General features: G+C 39.9%; 2 protein-coding genes across 2 annotated transcripts; one reads left to right on the plus strand and one right to left on the minus strand.

Moving 5' to 3' along the window:
• Positions 1-2,092: 2,092 nt before the first annotated feature.
• exosc9 (exosome component 9) lies at positions 2,093-9,491 on the minus strand. Its single transcript, XM_079553547.1, has 12 exons — positions 9,325-9,491; positions 9,119-9,213; positions 8,135-8,254; positions 7,532-7,634; positions 6,828-6,965; positions 6,537-6,619; positions 6,321-6,453; positions 4,552-4,640; positions 4,307-4,453; positions 2,524-2,696; positions 2,289-2,361; positions 2,093-2,214 (listed from the first exon to the last, which is right to left on the minus strand). Exons 1-12 carry the CDS (start codon positions 9,388-9,390, stop codon positions 2,166-2,168), a joined length of 1,269 nt encoding a protein of 422 aa, XP_079409673.1. The 5' UTR covers positions 9,391-9,491; the 3' UTR covers positions 2,093-2,165.
• Positions 9,492-10,099: 608 nt separating this feature from the next.
• Positions 10,100-25,661, plus strand: clgn (calmegin). The gene is made up of 15 exons (XM_079553525.1): positions 10,100-10,334; positions 13,958-14,182; positions 14,277-14,350; positions 15,568-15,626; positions 17,040-17,181; positions 17,579-17,660; positions 17,752-17,944; positions 18,211-18,400; positions 18,942-19,055; positions 19,198-19,354; positions 20,374-20,589; positions 20,767-20,883; positions 22,002-22,136; positions 22,467-22,589; positions 24,362-25,661. The coding sequence occupies exons 2-15, from the start codon at positions 13,958-13,960 to the stop codon at positions 24,434-24,436; spliced, it is 1,902 nt and encodes a 633-aa protein (XP_079409651.1). The 5' UTR covers positions 10,100-10,334; the 3' UTR covers positions 24,437-25,661.
• Positions 25,662-25,832: the final 171 nt, after the last annotated feature.

The raw sequence follows: 25,832 nt of genomic DNA on the forward strand, positions 1-25,832 counted from the left end.
CTGCACCGTTTCTCTGCGCGGACGGAAAACGGCTTTGTTTTCGTGTAGTAACTGATTTTACTTCTCCAGTCCCATGTTAACAGGTAGGAGAAAAGGGGCGGGCACAATTCATGGTGGCGCCCACGCGAACTTCCGGAATAAGGTGGAGCGATCACGATGTCGTCACATCCGGGGGCCGTGGTAGGCACTTCGGCTGCGTCTGAAACCATCAAATTGTAGCCTCCAAGCACTAACACTAGCAACTAGCTCCTTAACCTTTCATGGGGTCGACTGTTAGATCTCTATGCAGTGAACTAGAGCTTCAGCAGAATTTGCACAATCCGTCCATCCTTAAACAGAAGAAAGGGAAGTGACATCACCAACAGCTGTTTTTCTTCTTCTTTAAAGTTATTGGTGGAGTGCAGGCCAAACAAAAGTGCATGTCGCCCCCTAGTGTACAGTGTCCAACAACAACATAGTGTCCAAACAAAGACATTTAAGGAGAAAAATAAATCCAAATGATCCAAACATTTCCCTTTAGTGTCATTTTATTTCAACAGCTGTTTCATAAAGCTACATTATGCAAATGATCCATGTGGCTTAAGTTTCTACTAAATGAGTTCCTCTGAGTTTCCTCTTTAACACTGACATGTGACTGAGCTGTGGTGACGACAACATGGATTTATCACTTTTCTAAAGTTTGGCTTGTGCAGAATCTTAATTTTTAATTAGCCTATTATTATTTTTATTATTAAATGTGCTCCTGTCAATCAACAGTGGTTGCGCATGAATCACTCCATGGTGGGGGCGAGGGGGGTGGGGGGGTTTGGCGCAGTGGCTTATGGGATGGCACATAGCTCCTAATCACCGTTAGTTAGCAACAGAGGTCCCTATGCTAAAGGGGCCATGATAGTTAGCATCAAGGCTCCTTTTCCTAACTACTTCCTAACTGACTTACCAATTCGGAAGGAACTGTCATCCTGTATCATAATGTATTGATTCAAAATCCCCCCTTTCTGTCTTGATCTATTCTGTTGGACTCTATTACTTTATTTTCTGTATTTCCCTCTTTTCTTTTCTTTTTTTTAATGTTCGTTTTGTTTTGGTTCAACGTCTCCCTCCTGGCCTTAAACATGTGAATATGCTTATATGTATACATGTACTTCACAGCATTTTTATTTTTCATCTCTGTTAAATAAAAAAAATAAAAAAAACAATAGAAAAAAAAAAACAATTCGCAACTTGCCATGGCGGACGCTGACGCACATCCGGTTTGGCGTAAGAGCTCTTACCAATCTGCTCGTTTCGGACGCAGCATTCATGAATCCTATGATCGGCAAAAAAACAATGTTCATAAACAGGGCATTGCTTCTCTTGCGCTGTAACAGATCGATCATTTTATAAAACCATTCACCAAAACATCCGGCGAAAATTGCGGGAGTAAACACTAACAGCGATCGCTCGTATGGATAAAATGACCTGCTGCGATTCAACACCATCATCAGTTGAAATAATATGTCTATGATTGAGATGCGATGTACATTTCCTGTGTCAGTTTTGGCCCGTCTTATGGCCGGTTAGCTCAGTTGGTTAGAGCGTGGTGCTAATAACGCCAAGGTCGCGGGTTCGATCCCCGTACGGGCCAGCCCCACTTTTTTTCTACCGCGCAATCTTTTCCCAGACACAGTAAACTCACAAGTGTTCGCTCCTCGTGACCGGTAACGACCAATATATGTTTGAACTGGTCAAAAACATGTTATACGGTTTCGTAAACGAACATCGTGCCTGTGGAAATGAAAGTGATGTATAGTTTTACAGCCTTCCGTCATCGTGCGGTTCTATGGTGTAATGGTTAGCACTCTGGACTCTGAATCCAGCGATCCGAGTTCAAATCTCGGTAGGACCTGCTTTTCTCAACGCGCCTTAATTTAGCTGATCTGTAGCAAGATATCCCTCGACTGTACAATTTCTTATGAATTGCACGAATTTCCACGTAGATTTAAAATGTTTTTGACTCTAGACACGGAAATGAATAAAATAAACGTTAAAGTAGTCACAAAACATTTAATATTTTTATTTACTACAGATATTCAAATATATATATAAAAAAACGCACACATTTTCAAAGAAGATCGTCGTAAACAAAAAAAACATTTAATAAATTGTCAAAAATATACATGTTTCATTCATGTTTTTTTCTTGGACGATACCCCCCTCTTCTGGTGGGCGCTTGATCTGAAAAATAAATACATAAATATAGACTTGGGCATTACAGAATCACAGTAATAGACATAAAAAAAAATACTCACTTTTTGTCTGGTGTTTCTGGGTTAAGTATCACAACTTCCTCCTCTTCACTGTCTGAAATCTCAACAACATTCCCTGAAAACACAAGTACTTTATGAAGCTTTTCTTACTAAAAAACTATAAGATCCACCACACTTTAAAAAAAAAAAGGTATCTTTTTTGAATATTTGCAGTGATATTCTATTCTATATGCTATTTAATAAATAAATAAAGCACTATGATCAGGCAATTTCTCACCTTGATCTTGTTTCTTTCTGTATTGTTCCTTTCTGTGTTGTTCCTCTACAACCATATCCTCCTCCTCCTCCTCTTCCTCCTCACTCTCTTCATCCTCGTCCAGATCCCAGGAGTTCTGCAGCCCCTGTCCCACCTGCCCCACCCCGGGAGCAGGCACCACCGGAGAGGGCACCCTGAGCAAGCTGTGGTTAAGGACCAAACCAAACAAGAATCCATGCATCTTCATCAACTTTCAAAGAGCATGTATAAGCTTTAAAAGGTGCCATTTGGTTTATTGACGTGATGTGTGTTACAAATTCTCAGCTCTTTTACTCCCCATTTTTTGCTGTGCAGGATTTTATTGTCCCTAAATAATTTGTCGATGGCATTTGCCCCATCCTTGAATGCCACTGGGTTTCCCCGCTCACCGCAGGGAGACACATCAGATCACCAGGGACACATGCAAAGCGAACTTCATACCAGAATCCCACATGGTCCATTTTTTATGACGCAACAGCGCTAATTACTGTGTCTAACTTAGCTCAAGAACAATGGAACGACTTGTTGATGATTGTGAGTGGGTTGGTCAACAATCTTTTTTACTTAAAGCCCTCCCTGCTGCTGGAGACAGGCTGGGGGCCCCGGTCCATAACTATAGCCTCTAGGTCAGGGGTGTTAAACTCATTTTGGGTCGCGGGCCGCATATAATAGAGAAAAATGTTCCAATAAATGAATAATAACAAGCTGTGATTTGGTCAAAGCCCCAACTTGACTGTAGCTTCATTAAGAACAACGGCTTACACTTGTATTGCACTTTACAAACCTGTGTCACAAGTTCCCCTAGTGGCTAGAATGAGCATTCTGGTTATTCTTTAAAAATTCATAACTCCGCACAGGAATGGGCCGGAGACTTACTTACTAGTTCTTTTTTACATAGTCTGGAATTAATGCTCTACAGGGCAGGGACCGGATTAAATCATCATGCGGGCCGGATCAGGCCCCCGGGCCGTATGTTTGACACCCTTCTCTTCTCTAGGTTAAAGCTGCTGCACAATATGGCAGAAACCACAACATTTGGGTGTCTCTCCCCACCAGCCAAAAGACAAACAATGGAACAACAACTAACTAAAGCAAAATCTAAACATACATCAGATGATTTGTTCAGCTTATTTTGTGGATTTATCACCTTTGACATTGTGTTGTCTATTTTCCATTTTGTTTTTTAAAGGATAGTATGTCTGAGGTGATTTCTTGATGAAGTTTGTGAACTCATTTCCCTGATTTCGGTGGTGGGAAGCTACTGTTGTAAACACAGCTGCCATTCACTCTCAGCATTGAAGCACTCAACAATAGTATGCACCGGCACCAGGAGAGGGGTCTCAATCTACTAACTTTCCAATTATAAGACCCGCTCTACAATCTGAGCCATTGTTGCCCCATAGGTTACCCTCACATGGTTACCTGTGGCGTCTGGAGATACCACTGACCCAGGGAATCTATATAATCTCCAACATTTTAAAAACAACACCCTTTACATCATGTGTTTAAGTGTATTTAAATCACTTTTTGGTATCAGCCTGAAGCCAGAGCTTATCTCCAGCAAAACATCAGCCAGTGCAAACCAAAAAGAAATGGAGGTTGTTGTTGAAATTTGCTATTTTACAGAATTTAGCACCAAATGTAAGACGGTTTCTTTATCCTGGAAACTAAAGCTTATTCATGGGTTTCAGTCACACAGACACCTTTCACCATATATGCATAAATACCTATAAACAAAAAAACAATTAGACACTTTAGAGGATACGTTTGAGGCGGGTCTTCAGATTTCTTGACGATGTCTTCAGCTTTTTCCGTCACGTCTGTCATCTCCACCGGAGTCTCGTCCATTTTCAGGGCGGTGATTCTCTCCTGAGGCATCGACTCTGCGAAACCGCACCGCTCTCCGGCTTTCCTGAACAATGGAAACCGAAAAGACACATAATACATTTCTGTCACTGTTAATGCTTTATGTGAACGTTCGGTTTATGAAAGGATCGTGTTGGTGATCACCTGGCTTTCTTGTCATTTTCGAGAGCTTTGCCGATCAGCTCTGTGATCTCAGACACTTTGACACTGGCTATTTTACTGCATCTCAACACCTAAAACAACAAAACAAACATGTTCATACAATATCACTAATTAAATCAATCTATTATAATTTATGTTTAAAAGGATTACTAGCTTGTATATATTATTTATCTCCTAGTGAGTACTGCCCTGTTATGTTGGGCAAGGATGTAGCTGATGATCTCTAAACCTTTATTCCTTATGCTCTTTTACAGTCGCTCATAAATGGGTTTTTGATGCATCAGCGATTTCACTTCTCTATACGCACGTGGTCCTGAACCGCGGCGCTGACTGGAGGGCGAGAGGAAAGCGCAGGCCTTCGTACTGCATAGTAAATTAGCTGCACACTCTTGACAAAAGATCGAGCTGAATATGGCTCATGAATGCAGTGAACACACAGGCCACTGTAGGCGAATTTGCTCACTTCATGTTATTATAGGTACGAAAATAAATATCTGCCCCGCATGCACAAACTCAAAAAACTACCATCAAGTCTCTGTCTGCTAAGCCTGGTGCAGTAGATGTTCTCATACTGAAGAAGAAGTCAGGACAGTCCAGTAATAGATCAGGCTTTTGAAACAGGCACTTACTAAATGTACAGTGGGAGGAAAAAGTGTTGGAACGCATTAGAATTTCTCACATTTCTGCCTGAATTGGTCACTAAATGTGGTCTGATCTTTATTAAAATCATAAGAATGAGTAAACAGTGTCTGCTTAAACTAATACCACCCAAACATTGACATTTTATCCTATTTTTGAATATGTAAAAATACAGCGTGGATGCCCAGAAATCTTGCTAATCTGGATCAGCCAGCCATTTAATACAAAAGGATTCCATGCTGTTGTGAATATCAGTCCACAGTATATTTTTCCGGTAGTGCTGTGGAGCATCCAAGAGCTCTTTCGCAAACCAAAGTAGTTTGGGATGAACACGCGTCATGTGAGGAGAAAAAAAATTGAAACAGCACATCAACATCTTTGCACTACGCTCACTGTGAATTACGGAGCAGGGACAATGATGGTTTGGGGCTGTTTTGTTGCCTCGGGGCCTGGACAACGTGCTATCATCAAAAGAAGAATTTATTCACAAGTTTATGAAGATATTTTGCAGAAAAACCTGAGACATTCACAACAGCATCAAATCACTTGTATTAAATATCTGGCTGATCCTTCTTTTGCAGCAATAACTGCTTTTCTGTAGTTGCAGATTAGACACTCACGATCAGGATGAATCTTAAGACTATTCCTCTTCACAAAACTGTTGCAGCTCAGTGAGATTTCTGCGCGTTCACTTATTTTTTCCTCCCTGTACTGTGAATGTTTACATGTTATGGCCAATAAAAATATGATAAAATGTAAATGGGTGGTATAAGTTTAATCAGACACTGTTTATTCATTCTTATGATTTTGATGAAGATCAGACCACATTTTATGATCAATTTAGGCAGAAATGTGAGAAATTCAAAAGCGTTGACATACTTTTTCCTCCCACTGTACCACAGGCCATTTTGTCCAAATTGTGGGGATGGTGGTGACTTTAGCAATACTACTCTTTCAGTTTCAATTTGTTAGATTTCTGCGGGTGGATGACTTAAAATGATGTTGATTGTGGAAGTGAGCCTTTTGCCCTCCAGCGTAGTGCGCATTCAACGTGTATAACGTTTATTGTAATTGTATACTGTAATTGTGGGTAGAAAAAAGTCTTTTGGCACCTGTTCTTTGAGCAGCATGATGCCTCCACTCGACTGAATGGAGCAGATCTCTCTGTGTTTGTTCATTGCGATCATAAGAAGCCCGTCCATCACCCGCTCCTCGCGCTCAATCGGGTCGACCAGTAAATATGTCCTGGAATACATGCACATACATAATACAGGTATGTGTTAAAAATATATATACAAGCTTTGAAACAATTCATTGATAACTTTTACCCTTGTTGAAAGAAAGAGAAGCTGACACTTATGGGCATGTGGTAGATACTCAGTGGAATGGGATCCCTCTCTTCTGGAGTGTACTAAAAAAGGAAGAAGAATTATGAATAGCTCATCACACAAGTATCCAGAGAAGGGCGGCACGATTCTGACTAATCTGGAGTATTAAGTAAGAATTTTTGTGATTTGCATTAGAGATGTGAGTAATTATCTTTTTTACTACTGCAATTATTTTCATCTGTGCAACTAAGTGAAGTACACAAAGGTAAAAATAACAACGTTTGTTCTCACCAAAGTGATCTCCTCTCCCTGTATAGAAACATCTGGGCGTCTGAAGTGGCACAGAGCGGTGATGGCAGCGATACTGGCAGCATCCATCAGGTTCCCGTCATGATTCAGCGTGTGGACATCTACTCGGATCTGCCACACCTAAACACAGACAAGTTAGCATTCTAATAAATACACAAAGATTTTTGACCAGCCAGTGAAAAATGCACCCTGCACTTTTGCTTTCCCTTACCCTGCTTTGTTTCCAAGATCTGATAAGATCAGGCATTCTCAAAGTGACACAGAGAAATACTCTTCTCTCTGTATCACAGTATTTTCTCTGTATCATACTCTTACTCTTTTTGCACTCACCTACACAAGAGTATTCAAAGGCTTCTACCTTCCTGACCTCTGCTAAGATCCCTGTAAATGAATGGCTATTTAAATCCTGCCTGTTACTAAACACTAAAAAAACGTTTGTGTGTGATGTTCACTTAACCGTCTCAAGACATAAAGACACGCAGGTGTGACCCTTGATTTCTCATGAAATAAAAAATAAAAAAAGAAACTTTAGCTTTACTAAACTCTGTTACATTGTTTATTGTATTTTTTGTTCTTATGTCAGCAGCCTAGAGACTGTGGATTTAAATTAGCCTTGCAATGCAGATGTTCATTCATGTGCATTGTCCCTATCAAATAAATGATTAAAATAAAATATATCTTTATACCTTTTCCCCAGACACCACACACAGGGACTCGGTGTCGATGCACTTGGAGTTCCTGAAGCATCTCTCCAGCTGCCGGTTCAGCTTCACGGACAACTCCGACTGTCTGCAGAAACACACAGTGGGTTTACAACACTGTTGTATATTTAATAATTGGTCCCAAAGCTCTACTAAATATATAATAAATTATAATAATACAAAATACTGTAATACAGCTTTCCATTAGGTTTATGTTATGAAACAATACTGTCACTTGTAATAATATTTTTTCACACTACCTTTGATACATTGTACCTACAAAATTTAGCACAATGTAATGTGATATGTATCAATCTACATAACTTGTACTTGAGTCAAAAAGTGTTGGCGTCCAAATAAATATTTGAGTAAGGGAATACGGAGTGCTTTGATAATGTAATAAGTAATAATGTAATAAGACATAAGATTGATAGGGTTAGGGTTTGAAAGAACAAAAGTCGCTGCACGCTGATGACACTTCAGAAAAGGCTGGCAGCTGAAACATGTAATGAAAAAAACTCTAATCCCAGTGTCTGACTGGAACAACTCTGCACATTTATGAATATCAAATGTAAGTAATGGCCACACCTGCCCTGTTCAAACGCAGGGGAAGCCATCGGCGAAAGCTCTATGTTGAAGAACAATATTCCCTCATTTGGACGAGACTCTTTAGGAGCCACCAGTTCACAGGACACCTGTGCCATCACCCTGCACAAAAATAGAGACAGAGTAGCAGTTAAAAAGTCATGCACTATTATGTTTAATAAAGCGATTGGTTGAAAACACACAAAATTCCACAGATGATATGATCAAAAAAGGCAATAAGAATTATCACTAAAGCAGATTTCTATGCACCAACGAACCCTATCTTTGTAGAGCTAAGCCTACTGAAAATCCATGATCTTGTTGATCTAAATACATTTGTAATAGTGTACAAAGCATTTAACAATCTTCTCCCTCCTCCCATCCAGGAGCTTTTTGAACACAGGAAAAGTCAGTATAACCTCCGAGGAACTGCTATTTTCAAAAAAGCAAAAGCGAAAAAGAATAAAAAGAGTCGCTGTGTTTCTGTAAGAGGTGTTAATCTGTGGAACGACCTGGAAGATCAGTTAAAACAGTCCCAAACAGTCAAAGCTTTCAAAAAGTTGTTTAAAGCTATTAAAATTCGAGAATATATAAGCTTAGGATGAATAAAGTAAGAAAAATAAATAAATAATAATAATGATGACATGATTTAGTTTCAACTAATTTAACTTAAAACAAATGTATGTATACATATTTGTTGGAATATTGAAATTTATGTTACTAACTTCAGATACATGCTTATTTCTCTTCTGTTTAACACTTGATATTGTTCATTATTAATTATTAATGTTTGTGTTTTGTTTTTGTTTTTCTCTCGTGGAAGTCTGTAAACTGGGTTAGCCGTTATAAGTTTTCACTTCAGCCTAAACCCTTTCGGTCGTTTTGTACACAAAGAATTGGAAATGTTTTAACGTTTAAAGGAATGAATGAACTGACCGAATAAACTACTACTACAATCAGCAGTTGTCATCATTGCACAACATTTACCTCGTTTTCCCTAAATCCACAAAGCAACATCCATAGTCCGTCCCAAATGTGATCTTTATGTTTCTGTAGTCATAGGTTTGCCTCCCGTCCAGCCGCTAAAATTACAAATCAAAACGTTTTTTGTTAGCAAGCATTTAAATACCAAGAGGCTTGATTATTGCAATGTCTTATTACATTCATTACAATGATGTTTAGCGATGAACTACCTTTTTCTCCTCAATCGCCTTAAGCAGGAAATCCCGCTCACAGTTTGACAAAGGTGTGTCTTTCATTCTGGTCTTTGATCAACAAAACATATAGAAATTGTGGGGTTATTTCAGGCTACTCGGGATGATTCTATGCTCTGGAAAAGCATGTGGTCGCCATCAATGTTTTGTGCACTCTCACCCGGAAGTGAATGTCCCGGACATATCGAAAACAATAAAATAATATTTTCTTATTAGGTCGAATCATAGAGTGTAGCGCGGATTGAGGACAAAAATTGTATCAAAATCACTGAATAGGTGGGTAATAAACTATAAATGTAGCGTTTTTAGTCTGTAATTGTTTGCGTTTGGATCACATCAACTCTTATTTTGAAAATCTAATCACGTTACATTCACTGCCTTCTGTGAATACGAGACTTTGCTTTGGAAGATAATATTTCAGTGACGTTATCTAAATATACCACATTGTTACGTAAATGTTTAAATAAAGTTGTTGTTATAGTATAATCGAGTCATCGGCTACGGGGATGATTTTGAGGAGTTTTTAGATGGAAAATCCGTGTACGGCTGAGACTTTACACATACAGTTTATCTATTCTTTATTTAGCTAGTCCTGAGGCTGTCAATCCAAACGTTGAGCTCGGCCGCAGATGGCAGTAAGTTTGGTTGCAGAAAAGACGTTATCTATGGCAACGGTAACAGTATTTCATCTGGTCACTGTTTACTTTACTCCCATTGACTTTGAACGCCACGCGCTCTGTCCGCAGCAGCCTCTTCGACCGCGCATGCGCAGTGAGTGGCGGCTCTCCTCCGTTATCAGGCCGAGGGTCCGAGGCGAGCTGTCATCGAGGGTCTGTCCTGTCCTCTTCTCAACCCCCGCTCTTCACCTCTGTCCCGACCTGCACCGTTCAGCTTCGGCTCATATTTCCATTCACTCCCGTGGCTTTTTACACTGAAGAGAAGCTGTGTGTTTTGAAGGCTAAATATCTGCGCAAATAACAAGACGCAAGGTTTGTATGCGCGCTCATTCATTCTCTCCATCCCTCAGTGCGACATCGCTGCTAATACGGGAGCTAATAATGATTTGAAAAATTGCGCGGAAAGATCATTTTAAACACGACTTTACAATTGTACTTGTGTTTGACATGATTTTTTATTTTTTCTTGGTTTATGCAAGTCTCGCGGTGACGGTTATCGTTTCTAACGGTCCGCCGTTTTGAGTTGTTATTTGGGTCCAGCTAACTAGCATTAGCCGCGGAGCAGGTGCAGCAGCTCGAGTGGCTCATGATCTAAACAAGATAGCGGGGGTTTGTCGATGTGGTTGACATAAAGACTGCCATGACGATTGTTTCCTCGTCACTTTTATTACATTTGTTGTCTGTCTGCCTGTCTTTTTTTTTTTTTTTTACAATGTCTTCAAATTTTGCAGGCTATTACTTACCCAGCACTAATCTCCACAGGTTTCATTTAAGGAAATCAGTCTATTAATTTGCTTAATTCCTATAACACTCTTATCACTACTTAATAGTCTCCTTCGTGCGATTGTAGACCTATTATATATCCAGTGGGAGTTATAAATTTATCCATTTTGCCTTTATTTGTTTCATCCAAATTCCACCCAATGACTAAGCTCCCCTTTCTGTATTCAGCAGTTTCTCTAATCTACAAGACAAGACAATCTTCTTTGTTGTGATTTCAAAGACACCAATACCACAAAATGGCATAAGAAGATTATTGAAAGTGTGTTGCTGCTGCCAGGCTGGTTGCTTAGAGGTTGAGCAGGTGTGGCTTGATCAATAGGAGGATCAATGACGCCGGTTGCTTATAACACGTATATATACCGCATGTGTAATTGCTGTTCTTCTGGTCAGGCTTTAAGGAGGATGGGCTCACGGCTTGAAGGAGTTGCTGTCAAACTTCACATAAAAGGGCCCACTGTAAATGAAACAACATTTTGTTGAATCACGATCAAACACTGTGAAAATCTTCCTGCTTCCTCGCTTTTCTGTGTAGGTCTACGCTCAAAAGCCGCCTTCCTCACCCACTTTTCTCTTATTGACCAGCCTACACCCTGCCTGCTGAGTGAATGCCAAGGGGACTTAACCAATCAGTAAACTCATAGAAGAAGCAGATTATTTACCTTGATAAAGCTACTAGGTTTACATGCATCGTGATTAAATACAGTGACTTCAGTTTATGCTTTTGTTTTGAAAAGCACTTTAAATATATCTTATTTATTCGAGATTGTCAGCATTGAGCTTGACCACTTAAAGCAACAATACTGACCCTGAAATCAAAGAAATATGTACAGTATGTCTTCATTCTTCACATTCTTCTAATGTACATTTTTTGGAAACTTTCAGTCGCGTGTTGGAACTGGCCCGCTTGGGATTCCACAGACATGAGTGGGGGGAAAAAAAACAATGCCTCGTTAATTTCTGGTCCACATCATCCCCTCACGTATCTATGATCTATTTTTAGTTCTGTATCACAGCCCTCACCTCCAAACATGTCACGGCTGTCGCTAAAAATAAAACTCTATCTCAGTCACACCTGCTCCATCCTCCCCTTCCCCCGCTGTGCCACGCCCACTGCCAACCCCGACAACCTCTAGTCCACAATATGATCACACAGGGAAGCTCCAGTGTCTTTTAATTAAAGCTGATATTATAAGTAGCCATACATTAGCAGTATATTGATTATTATAAGTAGGTATACTAATATTCCGGCACAAAAAGATACGTAATTGAACTATAGTGTCCTTGTCTTGGAAAAATAATCAATTCGGATTAGATTTTTGCAAATTAATTATATTTTAGATCATAGTGTATATTTTAAACACCTCCAGGGGAAGACTGATATGTGAACTATACTTAAGGGACTATACAGAGTTTAAAAATGTTAAAATTAACTGTGTTTTCCTCCCCCTACATGTTCCCACAATGTCCTAATGTGTAGAATGAGCCCAGACTTATTCACCACAACTGCCTCTAAAATCCTGCACCGTCACTCAAAAAGGTGTCACTTCAGGTCCGAATTACCATCATGCATGAGCTTTATATAGAAGCTGCAGTTACACATATGACCTGAGGTGGCAGTAGTGAGTATAAAATGGCTAACTTGCATCTAGCCCCTTTAACTGATAAAAGTATCACATATATTGTAGAGGTCTGAACTTCAGCAGGTTATTATACACATAAGACGACCCCATGAAGAAGGCAGAATATGATTTTGTTGTTTTCAAAGAAGCATGGCAGCATGACATTGCAATATTTGGTAACATTCTTAAATATTGTGATGACGCTATTGCAATATTTAACAATAACAATTTTGACACAAATTTAAACTAAACTCATAATTGTTTTCAGCAGATTGTGTTATAACAAGACAAGACACAACATTCTAAAGCAGGACCAAAACAATCTCAAATTGAACAAAATCAGGAAAATCACTAAACTTAAAAGGGAAAAGCATTTTCTGTGGGAGTGCTGCAATACAAATGTGTAAAAAATGTGGCAAAAAGTACCGAGGCGCTCTGATGGAACAGATTTTTCGCCATTTTTTAAAGGGCAACCTTTTTAGTAGGGATGGGCCAGGATCTTGTGAGATTTAAAAGCCACAAGTTCAAATGTCAAGATCTTTCAGCCCTGAGTAGATGAATACTGAATGTTTCCCTTTTTTTTTTTACTGCGGTGTGTCCAAAATATACTCATTCAGACGGCTTAAAAGTGCTGAAAGAAATATTTTGTTAATAGTTACCCACCAATGTTTACATAATGTACAGTATTATTTGCACTTTTAACCTCTTAAAGGGACTATACAGAAAAATACACAAAATTAAGTATTTTCATCCCCCTATATGTTCCAACAACGCACTAATGTGTAGAATGAGCTCAGACCTGTTCACCACAACTGCCTCTAAAATCCTGCACTGTCACTCAAAAAGGGGTTAATGCGGGTCAGAAGTGCCGTCATGCACGAGCTTAATATAGAAGCTGCAGTTACGTTTAAGACCTGAGGTGGCAGTAGTGAGTATAAAATGACCAACCTGCATCTAATCCCTTTAAACCCCGCCTTAACCAAGTACATTTTCTACAGTTCAGCTTTACCTAAATCTAAAAGCTTCTCGACTGGAGTTTACAGCCTCTTGGCTAGTGTGATGTCTCATTTGAAAGCTAAGACCTTTAAAAAAAAATTGTTGCGTTGTCCCTGCTTTTTTGTCACATTTTTTGTAGTGTTTTCATAGTTTGTATGTGATGTTTTGGTCACTTTTCCGTCACTTTTTGTTGCTCTTTCGTGGCTTCTTTGTTGATTTATTGTTGTTTTTTCATCATTCGTGTCAGTCGTGTATTTTTGTTGCTTTTTCATTGTGTTATTGTTTCTTTTCGAGCACGTTTTTTGTTGCTCTTTTGCCACTTTTTTGCTTTTAGATTTGGGTATTGCCAAACTGGAGAAAAGGTGCTCAGTTTATGTGGGGGTTAAGAGGTTAACTTGATTTTCATTTCGTTCAGTAAAAGGCAATATTTCGTCTTTATTTATTATTACAAATTATGTCAAAATCTTGTCTCGTTCTCGTGGGATTTGTGTCTTGGCCCGACTTTTGAGTTATTTTCTTCTGCTTCTTCTGTCTTAGATGAGGTTGGATTGGGGTTGGCTGCGGAAAGCGCTGCTCCTGTCCCTGCTGCTGGGTTTGGGACTCGCTCAAGACGACTCGGAGGCAGACGTGGAGGTGGAGGACAGTTTGGGCCTGGACGATGAGGAAATGAGGGTCTTGATGTCAGAGGATGAAGCGATAGCAAAAAAACCCAACATGGCCAGCAAAAAGACCGCGACTGCAGACGCTAATGTCTCCTTCCAGGTTAGTCACAGTGTGGGGGGTCACAGGAGAATGTTGCATCCTGGGAAATAAGGCATGTAACTGTTGATGGATTTGTCCGACATTTCATTTCCAGGTGACGTACAAGACCCCTGTGCCCACGGGCGAGGTCTACTTTGCAGAGACGTTCGATGATGGGTCTCTGGAGAGGTGATTCTGCAATAGAAATAACGTGATACCTGGTCATTTCTTCTTGACCCACTCTACCAAATCATGTTTCTTATTTTGCCCTCCCTATTAGGGCTGCGTATTGTTTAAAGATAAAAATATAGGGGGGGAAAAAACTGATTCTAAAAAATATATCAAGTTTTTATGCCTCGTGGGTCCTGAGACGGCATTTAAGAAAGTTACTTGGTAGTCCTTGATCTAGTAGATAATAAAAATACTGGTTTTGCTAGTATTTCATAAAATTAATGAACATTATCATTGGGGTGGGAACCTCTGGGTACCTCACGATTCGATACGATACACGATACATGGCTTACGATAACGATTATCTCACGATACTGCGATACTCGATATATTGCACGATAAAAAAAAAATGCTACTTTTATCCTTAATTTTAACATACCAGATATTATTTATCATTTACATTTCTTTTCATGTGCTTTGTACCCCTTTTTTTCCGTGTCTATATATGATCCCTGACTTACTCACTGACAATTAATCTTCTTTATAAATATAAAAACTATAATTAAAAGTAAATCATTTGTGTGACAGTGTTTGGTCCAAGTGCTTAAAACTGTAGTACTGCCCCCTGCTGTCCTGACTGAATTCTTGGTCATTGTTGGCCTCTATTGACTGTGAAAAGAGTGGAACAATGCTGCCTCATTAATATGCGTGATGTCATTAAAAGTATCGATATTGTATTGTCCCACAAAACATTGCGATATATCGAAAAGTCGATATATTGTCACTCGCCTGATTACCATCCTAATATATTAATGTAGATAACTAATAATCTTGCATAGATTACAAAAAGGTATTCAGTGACTGGTACCTTAAATCTAGTGCTTTAATTAAATACATATGTCCACCTTCTTGCAGAATTACGACTCTGTGCTTTACTGCTTTTAAAACAGTTAATGAAAACTGGGATGTTTAGGTGTGAAGTATTGTAAAAGTATCTTAAAAACTGCTGCTTTTTGAAAGTAAAGCAGTTGTTTCCTTCTGCGTCGATCAAATATAAAACTTATTTTTTTGCCTGGTGAAAGAGAGTAGACAAGCCGCTGAGTTGAATTAGCTCTGTTCTCGACCAGTCTTTGGGGCCCTGTACGATTTGAGGAGAACTCGGTTAAAACCCGGGAAATGTATTCAGCTGTGTGATTGATGCTGGATTGCTCTGACTCTATTGATTTTCTTCACAGATGGCAGCAGTCAAAGACGGTGAAAGGGGATGCGGATGATGAAATCGCAAAATATGATGGTTTGTAGCAACTCACTCCTCGACTATTGTTCTCGTCCATACAATCTGCAGTGTCTTTGAGATGTGCGCTGAATAGACTGTCTTTGCACCTGATTACCACAGTGGTTACCAACCTTTATTGACTTGCTGCTGATCATTTAGAATTGTATCAACTAAACACAGATTTACTTGTATTTAGCAGTGTGTTGAGTTCAAAATAAAATATTTTCAGAGTCAAACCTTTTACTGCAAAACATCATTAAAATGAACTTTCCCTTGACTATACAGGGACTACTATATATAAAGGGACTATGCAGTACATTTAACAAAATGTTAAAATCATGTATTTCCCCCCCCTACATGTTCCAACAATGTCCTAGGCCCAGACCTATTTACAACAACTGCCTCTAAAATCCTGGACTGTCAAAGTTGTTACTTCGGGTCCGAAGTGCCGTCATGCACGAGCTTAATATAGAAGCTGCAGTTACGCCTTTAAATCTGAACAATTTCCATGTACCCCTGCTAAATGCTCATGACCCCTTGTGGCCCCAGTACCTCTGTTTGGGAAGCACTTGATTATGATACTGTATACCTTCGACCAGTGTGGTTTTTGCAAAATCATGTTTATTAACGTTTTTAGGATGGTCCTTAATTAGAACCACTTCAGTCGTGGTGAAGACCTGATTTAGACCTGATTTAGGCTTAGTTTGCACCTGGTTAGTCCTAGTTGGACCGTGTTGTGTTTTCGTTGTACTCAGGGAGCCTCTTTGGTGGTGCTTGGTAGGGCTACATACCGTTACATTTTTATCGATACCGGCACTTGGTTTACAATGCTGGTTCACGATTTAATGCTTCCCCTGGACCAACAGGCATCACAACTTGGTCTCTAAAGATATCTATATATTTTTTTATACCTGCTTCTGACACTTTTTATTTCTTTTTTTGATACCATTAGTACCTAAACTTTTTTTTGGATACCACACTGGTATCGTTTAAAGGTGCGCAGCCCCAGTACGTGGTGCAAAAAGTTTGATAACATGTTATGAGGAAAAAATTACGATATTCAATATTGTCTTGAATTTTACAATAGCAATGTTTGTGCAATATTTTACTATTTTCTATACAGTACATCCCATTAAACAAAAAGCAGTTTGTTTGTTTGTTTATCAAATTGTGTCAAAACACAACAAGAAATTATTTAAAAAGGGAACTAATTCAGAAAAATCATGACTAAAAACTGAATTCTTGCACATTTGAAATTATCATAATGTTTTTGTTCAGGTTTGTAACGTTGTGTGAGCCCCTAAAATGCCATAACAATAATTTGAGGATATATTGTGCAGCTAACCACTGCCCCAGATTATCTCCAGATCAACTTAAACAAATGCCTGTGTGGGAATTACTGCTAAAGTCTGTGTACTTTTGCGGATGCAGGGAAGTGGTCTGTGGAGGCGCTGAAGGAGAACACGGTTCCTGGAGACAAAGGTTTAGTGCTCAAGTCCAGAGCGAAACACCACGCCATCGCCGCTCTGCTCTACAAACCGTTTGTGTTTCAGGACGATCCGCTGGTCATACAGTGAGTCTATGGAGAACATCTCTCTTACTTTTTAAAGATAGTAGTAGTTTGTAGAAGTAGTTAACAGATAGATCACCATGTCGTCTCCACATATTTTTCTGCTTTGCTTTGACTACAGGCAGTCAAACAGAAGGTTTAAATACATTGCAGCCTCTTCCAAATGCTTTATTTAGATAATCCACCACAAAAATAGCGTTGTCGGTGCCTGGCTGATCAGTAGGAGCATGTTCGGTATCGCCAGCATGTTTGTTTATCAGAACTTTACAGATCAGCTGCTGTTGTGATCTGGCAACATACAACAAGCTTTATAACTTGATATTCCAAAGACTATTTAAAGAAAACAGAAGAATTGATAAGTGAGTCATTTGCTGGTTTATAATTCAATCTTTTTTTTTAGATATGAAGTAAATTTCCAAGATGGCATTGACTGCGGTGGCGCGTACATCAAGCTGATCTCACACTCAGACGATCTCAATCTGGTAACCATTCAATCATCAGTCTTCATTTTGCTCAGAAGTGAAATATTAAAGGGGTAAATTTAGCCTAAATGTTCCTCCCTTTACCTCATAGGAGCAGTTTCACGACCGCACTCCTTACAGCATCATGTTTGGGCCGGACAAATGCGGAGAGGACTACAAACTGCATTTCATCTTTCGACACACAAACCCTCTGAACAAAGACATCGAGGAGAAACACGCCAAGAGAGCTGACGTGGACCTCAAGAAGTTTTACACCGACAAGAAGACCCATCTTTACACTCTGGGTGATTTACAAAGCTTGTAATTTTAAAAGGCTTAGGCAAGGAACTTTGCTTTAGTTTGGAATACAGAGATATAAGCTTTTGAGACAGAAAGACCATGTCACAAGAATGGGTCTATATAGATGTGGGGACTATACCAGTGATTATGTTTGCTAGTTCGTGGTAAAACCAGTGCCTTGTCAGAGATCTGGGCTTTCTTCATCTTTGCACATTGATTGACTTTTTATTTGTTCCTGTCTCATCTTTATGGCTGCATTTATTCCTTTCAGTCCTGAACCCGGACAACAGCTACGAGATGTTCATCGACCAGTCCAGCGTGAGCCGTGGGAACCTCCTTTACGACGTCATTCCCCCGGTGAACCCTCCCAGAGAGATCGACGACCCAGATGACTCCAAACCTGCCGACTGGGACGAGAGGGCCAAGATGCCCGACCCCGAGGCTGTCAAACCAGACGACTGGTGAGGGCAATACTTCTGTACCATACTACTTACTTATGTAAAAGTAAAGGGTCATCATCATCAGTTTCAATGTTTTACACTTGTGAAAATACAGCTGCAACAACTTATCTGATTGTATTAAAGAAATTATGACAACTAATTGAGTCATGGCGACGTGTAAACAAACAGCAACTTCCCTCTCTCTTTGTACAGCATCGTTTTTGCCTTTTTCTGTGAACTGCATTTGTAGTTTCTGTGTTCCACATTGTTTTACTGGATCCTTTTGTACATCTTTGCTGTGTTTTTGTGAGGTTCAGTGGATTTTTCACTTCAGAGAGTCCGTGCTAGCCGTGAATGACCCCACTTTTTTAAAAAAGTAAACAAACTAAGCTAGCTTATAAACTAAAGGCATTTGAGACCTACAAATCTCTTCTTTTGAAACGGAACCCAAATGTATGGAGGAGGTAGATCACTGATTTAAAACTGTCCCCACCCTGAACAACACGTAATGGGTTAGGCTTCCTCCAACACAGTCATGTTAATGTGTCTGTGCTTGTCACAGGGACGAGGAGGCACCTGCAAAGATCGAAGATTCAGACGCCATTAAACCCGACAGCTGGCTCGACGATGAACCGGAGTTTGTCCCTGACCCCAACGCGGAGAAACCGGAAGACTGGTGGGTTCACATTTCTGCATTTTCTGGGTCGTTGTTTTAGTTTAGTGTCTAGACATTACAAACCATTTTCAAAGTTTCCACGGCGTGTGTCTCGTTGCCCAGAGCTTTTCATCCATTTACCGCTGTTGTTTATCTGGCGCAGGGATGAAGAGATGGACGGTGAATGGGAGGCCCCTCAGATCCCGAACCCGGCCTGTGAGACGGCCCTCGGCTGCGGGGAGTGGAAGCGCCCCATGATCAACAATCCCCAGTACAAGGGCAAGTGGAAGGCGCCGCTCGTGGACAACCCCAACTATCAGGTAACCACCGTCTGTGATTGATCATAGTTTAAGCATTTAGAATTCTAAACACAAGAGGACATTACAGCTCATTTTATTATCGACATCTGGCATTTTTAGTATTTATTTTTCACTGTTACTGAGCAGACGTCTGTAGACTATAATTTACAGCCATTACATTATTATTATCATTTCATTGGCTGAGGATCTGGTGGCGCTGGCAATCCTCGTGTATGAGTTTTCTACCCTGAGGCAAAGGTTTTCAAGCCAGCCTCTGTACTGGTTTCTCTTTGCAGCGGGCTGGCAACAACCTCAGTGCTCAAACAACACAGATGACGGCTTGAAAACTCTCCATTATTATTATTAAAGCCAATAGGGCTGTGTCTGGTTTCCCGACTGTGCTAAAAAATAGCTTGACGGACCATATGGATACCATATGCATATCTCATTATATTCGGACAAACACTCTGTCCGACTCATTGATTTCCACTGTGCTTGCTATAATCCACTAGCATTTCCGTGTCAATTTCAGCTGAATACCCGCCCCAAACCACAGAATATTGGTGACAACAAAGCACAGAAGCTATGGTTTGTGTCCGAGCGATTCATTTTCTTTTCTAAAGCATCCATTAGTGGTTAAAATGGGGCATGCAGGCCAGTACATGTTCAGGATTATTTAGGTGTTGGTTTGGCTACTGTTAAAGAGTAAATGAGACTTCATATGTGAGAGAAACCTTTTAATAGTTGCCTTTGAGAAGAAATCTGTGGGAATGTTGTGGTTATAATCAGTGGTATAGGACTCATGGCCAGTGTTTGTACAAAGCATATGGGATTTTGAAAGGTGTGTTATCAGCGGTGACGTATTTGACGTATGACGTATTTATTAAAATGTGGTTGTATTTAAAGAAAAAATGTTTGCTGTTTCCTCAAGATTATTATGTTTTTTCTGGCCACAACAAATGCATTTCCCCTCTCTTTATTTTTGTTTATTGCACACACAAAAGTAGTCAGTGATAAGTCGTGTCGTCTCTTAACTGCAGGGAGTGTGGAAGCCTCGTAAAGTCCAGAACCCGGAGTTCTTCGAGGACCTGCACCCGTTCAGGATGAGCGCGTTCAGAGCCATCGGTCTGGAGCTGTGGTCCATGACGTCAGACATTTACTTCGATAACTTCATCGTCACGTCTCACAAAGAGGTGGCCGACCGCTGGGCCTCGGACAGCTGGGGGCTCAAGAAACTCGTGGCCAGTGCAAATGAGGTGAGATTTGTCTTGTTATTGCAATTTAAAACTATATATTTAACAATTATGATGCATTTCCATCTGCATTTCTGTTAAAGCTTGGATGTAAAGTAGATTTGTTATTAGCACCATCGAGTATTGATAACACAACAATTAAATTACGGACTGTACATGTCTCTTGTCTAATGTCCACAGCCCGGGATCTTCGCTCAGCTGATGATCGCTGCCGAGGAGCGCCCCTGGCTCTGGGTCGTCTATGTCCTGACTGTGGGGCTCCCCGTGGGGCTGATGGTTCTCTTCTGTTGGCCAAAGGTATTCACAATTTAACATAGGGCTGCACAATCAATCGAAACCACAACGTCCTCTGTAGACACTTCATTATCCTTGGGTTTCAAGAAGAAGAAGAACTTTATTTTATATAGCACAGACATAGTCACAAAACACTTTAGCGCTTCAATGGAGTCTTGTTATGTAAAACACTGTCTTCCTCTACAAACATTGTTCTGAAATGTTTGTGCAGCCTCTCTGATGTCCAGTTTTATAACGTAGTAAGGATTTAAATGTCGTTGACTGGACTCTATCAATCCTGTCCAGTCAATATTTCTTTCTTCTACATTTAGCTCTATTCGACTTCACAGAATTTCCGGACAATAAGCCCCTTCTCTTTTCCCACGCTTTGGACCTTGCGGCTTATACAAAGAAATATATTTTTATGGTCATACTGAATATCTTGTCATGTTATCAATAACAATCCACCTACATTTAATATGAGTGGGTCCAAAAACACTCGGCTATTTCTGATGAAAGATCTCCGATATGAGAAAGATGCAATAACAGCTCCAAATCCAAACATAAAGTTGTAGAGATGACTCTCATGCGGGTTTAAAGAATAATATAATCAAATTTATAAACTTTGAAGTTCTTATCACACTTTTCTGAAAGTAAATGCACCTGTAGGCTATATATTTGACCACGCTCGAAGAGAAAAGTCCAGTCCAGTGCGCTGATGGTTTCAAATGCACTTGGAACAGCGTGAACAGCTTATAGACCAGTGCGGCCTGTATATGTAAAAAATTATGTGGGTGCGGCTTATTTTCAAGTGCGCTCAATATCCGGGAAATTACAGTATACGATGAGAATCTGTGTGGTCGCAACAGTGCAACCGAAGAAAATATTTAGTTGCAATACATTTTTGGGTCCACGTGTCGTAGACCCAAATTGATCTCAGTCTGGTGTATAGACGGTGTATAGATAGGTGTTAGATGTCATTTATTGGCAAATGTGTATTTGACCCATCCATCAATGTGAGAGACTGTCCTTTCTGTCCTTGAAACTCATCACTTAGAAAATGTGAATACTTGTGTAAAATGTTAATAAACCACTGCCCTAGTGCTGGTCAGTTGTTTTTAAACAATTCATTCTTATTTCAGAAAACAGAAGACGATTACGTGTATAAGAAGGTGGACGTTCCCAGCGAAGATGTAGAGGAGGAAGAGGAGGAGGAAGAGGAAGATGAGGCGGCGCTCGGCGAAGACCAAGGAGCAGAGAACGGAGACGCCGCACAGGCTGAAGGCAAGAACCAAACATGCTACCACTAAAATATAAATCATGAATGAAAACCCAAACTTTCATGTCAAAAGCTTATAATACACTTGTTCTTTCTGTCTGATCCTGTAATGATCTACCACGACTTAACTTTACCACTTTACCACTTTTTACCACCAATCTCTCATAATTGAAGATAATACTTTCAAATCTTTTCAATTTCCATTTGCCATTTCATTGCCACCAATAGTCATTTCCTCGCTTTAACACAAACCTAATCTCAAACTTACTTTCCTACTTGACTAGTTTGTTTTTCTTTGTCTGATTCTGCAGAAGTAGAAGTAGAAGAGGCCGAGGAGGAGGAGGAGGAGGAGGAGGAAGAGGAGGTGAACGGAGTTTCAGGAGACGAAGAAGAGGACGAGGAGGAAGGAGAGGAAGAAACCAAAGGTCCTGAGAGAACGGCCGACGACCCGGTGAGCGTCGCTGTTAACACTGAATCAATGAGCCTGTCCTTACATTTATTCGTCTCACTCTTGTTTTAGTCATTATTACATAGAACAAGTTAAAAGACAGGAAAGATAAGTATTCTGATGCAGTGGTTCCCAACCTTTTTTGTCTCGCATACCAAGGGGGTACTTTGACTAGTCCTTCATTTCTAGTCAAAGTACCCCCTAAGTTCTATGGTGCATTCAAAATAAAACAAAAACACTATGAAATTCAAACCTTTTACTGCAAATCATCATTAATAAGAAGTTTTCTTTTAAATGACATTGAAATACTGTTCAGTTTCGTACCCCCTGCTAAGTGCTCGCACATGCACAATATGCCTCAAAATGCAGATGGTCTTGCTTTAGCCTGCAGTAGCCTGTCTTGCTACGAAGTAGGGCTGAAACAACTAATCGATTAATCGACAACTAATCGATTACTAAATTAATTGTCAGCTATTTCAGTAATAGATTAATTGTTTTCTAGTAAACACAGAGTAAAATAGAGCAAAAAAGACATGAAGATTATGTAATGTGGATGAAAACCTACTTTGTTTTTAAAGTTAAGGTCTGCAGTGTTTTGTACAAATTTCATAAATATCTGTCTTTGTCTCGTCCAATCAGAAAGCAGAATTAGACCAGACCATTAGAGCCTCCCACAAACGTTTACTTTAAGTTTGCTCCATCAACATGTCCTCAAGCGCCGCCACTTTAGCTCTATGTGATAAAAAAATTGAAAAAATACCATTTCCATGCACCTTTCACAGCCAAGCGATTAATCGTAAAAATAATCGGTAGATTAATCGATTACCAAAATAATAGTTAGTTGCAGCCCTACTACGAAGGCACTTCAAAGTAACTTGTTTACCTTTATAAATCCTTTTCGTAGTCCCTCTGGGGGTAAAACAACTTTTGATGGGATGATTAGGGGGTCTTTCATCTACCCCTCGTGTCTCAGGCCAGAAAACCACAATTGCAGTTTTCCTGCACCGGGTCGGAGGCCTCAATACACACTAATGGAAGAGGCTAACAGGCTAACAGGCAAAGCTAGCTGCGGATGTTCAATATCCCTCTCTCCCTCCCCCTGGTGTCTCGGGACAGAAAACAACAATTGCAACTTCACTAGGAGCCACCAATACACACTAATGGAGTCACGAAGAAGAAGCTAACAGGCTAACGGGCAAAGCTAAGTGCTAGCGCCACTGAAACAGTATTTACAGTTAAGTTTGATTGAAAAAAAAAAAATATCTCCATTGTGTAATTGGATGTACCTCTCTCCCTTTGTCTTTTCTATCAGCGTAGTTTTTACTCTGACGGACAATTAATGAGTAAAAAACCGCAACATGCTATGACACCTGCAGTGGCGCTTATGGCCTCTAGGGGCATGAGTCACTTAGTACTGCTTTAAAGGCACTATACCTGATTCATTTCTAGTAATTGAATGAAATGTGTATATTGTTAAGTCAGACATTTGTTGGAAAACACGTTTGCATCCAATTATCAAACATTTGTATCAATTTCATGAACTTGCAGGTTAGTTTTCCAGCATTTCTGTGACAGTGACCTTGAAAGTTCCTGCGACAAATGTGTGTGAAAGTTAGGAATGAGTTTGGACCACAACTAACATTTACATTCCATGGCCTCCTCTTCCTCCTCTTAAGGCTTTTAATTCTTATTTGTTCTTGGCTTGGTGGTACTTGAAGTTTTTCTATATTTTAATCTAAAATTACAAGTTGATGGTAATCTGTTTCCATTCCCAGTCATCGGGCGATGGTGAAGCTGTGGACGAGAGCCTCAAACAGTCCGTGAGAAAGAGGCGGGTACGTAAAGACTGAAGAGCAAGGGACCTCTGCTGCCCCCTACCGTCCCATATAGGGAAGAGCATCTCTGCGGCTGCACTCCTGTGTGTCTGAGCGGAGCAGCACCAAGTACCAACATACACACCTGTGGGTCGGAAACAATCCCGCCGGCTGCCCCCCTACACCCATCTCTCTTCTCTGTCCCGCAATAGAACGCAACATAGACTTGTCCTATCGTAACTCCAACCGTTTATTTCCACTTCGAGATTAAGATAACCAATGCAGTGATTCTCAAACTTTTCACACGCACATGTTCCGTCAAACAGTATTTAAGTCCAAAAACCTAGAGCAATCAGGACCTGCTGCCACAATCTAATACAAGACAAAACCAAATAAAAGAATTCTTGAAGAAGTTTGAGAACCACTGGCGTCTTCCCTTCTCAACTTTCTTTTTTTGTTGAGACACTCGTTGCCTCTTTCTGCCCCACAGCGATGAACCATTCCAGTCAAAATCTAGAATAAGAACCCAACCATCTCCATGTCTTTGGGGCTACTACCATCTTCCGAAATATAGTGTTGTGTCCTGCAAGTTCTAACAAGTTTAAGGGCACCGTTTAACATAACTCCTATGTTTTTTTTGAATAGTTAAATATAAGCACTGGGAAAAGAGGTTGACAGATTGTGAGGGATAAAAGCTGCTGTTATGCTTTTGCTGCTTTTTTGGGGGCATTTCTGCTGAAAGGACGCTACCGCTCGTAGGTTTTGAAGATTTACCTCTTTCACCTTGTTTACTTTAGATTTTAGCTTAGTTTGTTTGAAGCATCACTTTGTTTTTGTAACTTTTAAAGGAATTATAGCAGGATTGGCACTGATGATCATATTTATTCATTCTGTTTGGCGCCTGTTGTACAAAAAAAAATGCAGTGTTTGAATTATTTGAGGCAGTTTTTGAAGATGCAGCACCTGAGTTTACACATTTAGATATACTTGAAATAAACAGTGCTTTGAATTAAATACATTAAAATTGCCTGATGAGCTGAAAACATGCCTCTTTCAGTCTTTCACGACACATTAAGTCCTTTCCCAAGTCTTCTTCCGTAGCTGGATTTCTGATCCAAGATTGTCAACTGGGAAAGGCATTGAAGCTTATTTATTTGTTTTCTATTGTTATTTTATTGTCTGAAGCTTTTGTAGTTCTTTATTTTGGGCCAGATGTTGGCCAGTGTTCCTGTTTACATTGTTTTGCAAAATTGTACATTGCTTTGAAAAATAAAGTTATTTAATAAAAATTTAAATAACAGTGTATTTTTCTAAGTAGTGACTTTTGAAATCTAGAGATGCAGACTGAACGTGTCCATCCATCTATGAATTTTCTTCCACTTTTCCGTTTCTGGGTCGTGCGGCTGTTGGAGCTGCCCAAATCACATTGCAC

This window comes from Gobius niger (genome assembly GCF_951799975.1).
Source record: "Gobius niger genome assembly, chromosome: 3".
Lineage (NCBI taxonomy): Eukaryota > Metazoa > Chordata > Actinopteri > Gobiiformes > Gobiidae > Gobius > Gobius niger.

Excerpts from the sequence above, each read along its gene's own strand:
- exosc9 (XM_079553547.1), bottom strand. The coding sequence starts at position 9,390 with ATGAAAGACACACCTTTGTCAAACTGTGAGCGGGATTTCCTGCTTAAG. Across the intron at positions 7,635-8,134 it reads CCTGCGTTTGAACAGGGCAG|ACAGTCGGAGTTGTCCGTGA; the intron begins GTGTGGCCATTA and ends GTGTTTCTGCAG. Across the intron at positions 4,454-4,551 it reads GAAAATGACAAGAAAGCCAG|GAAAGCCGGAGAGCGGTGCG; the intron begins GTGATCACCAAC and ends TCCATTGTTCAG.
- clgn (XM_079553525.1), top strand. The coding sequence starts at position 13,958 with ATGAGGTTGGATTGGGGTTGGCTGCGGAAAGCGCTGCTCCTGTCCCTG. Across the intron at positions 14,183-14,276 it reads ACGCTAATGTCTCCTTCCAG|GTGACGTACAAGACCCCTGT; the intron begins GTTAGTCACAGT and ends TTTCATTTCCAG. Across the intron at positions 17,945-18,210 it reads GACCCATCTTTACACTCTGG|TCCTGAACCCGGACAACAGC; the intron begins GTGATTTACAAA and ends TATTCCTTTCAG.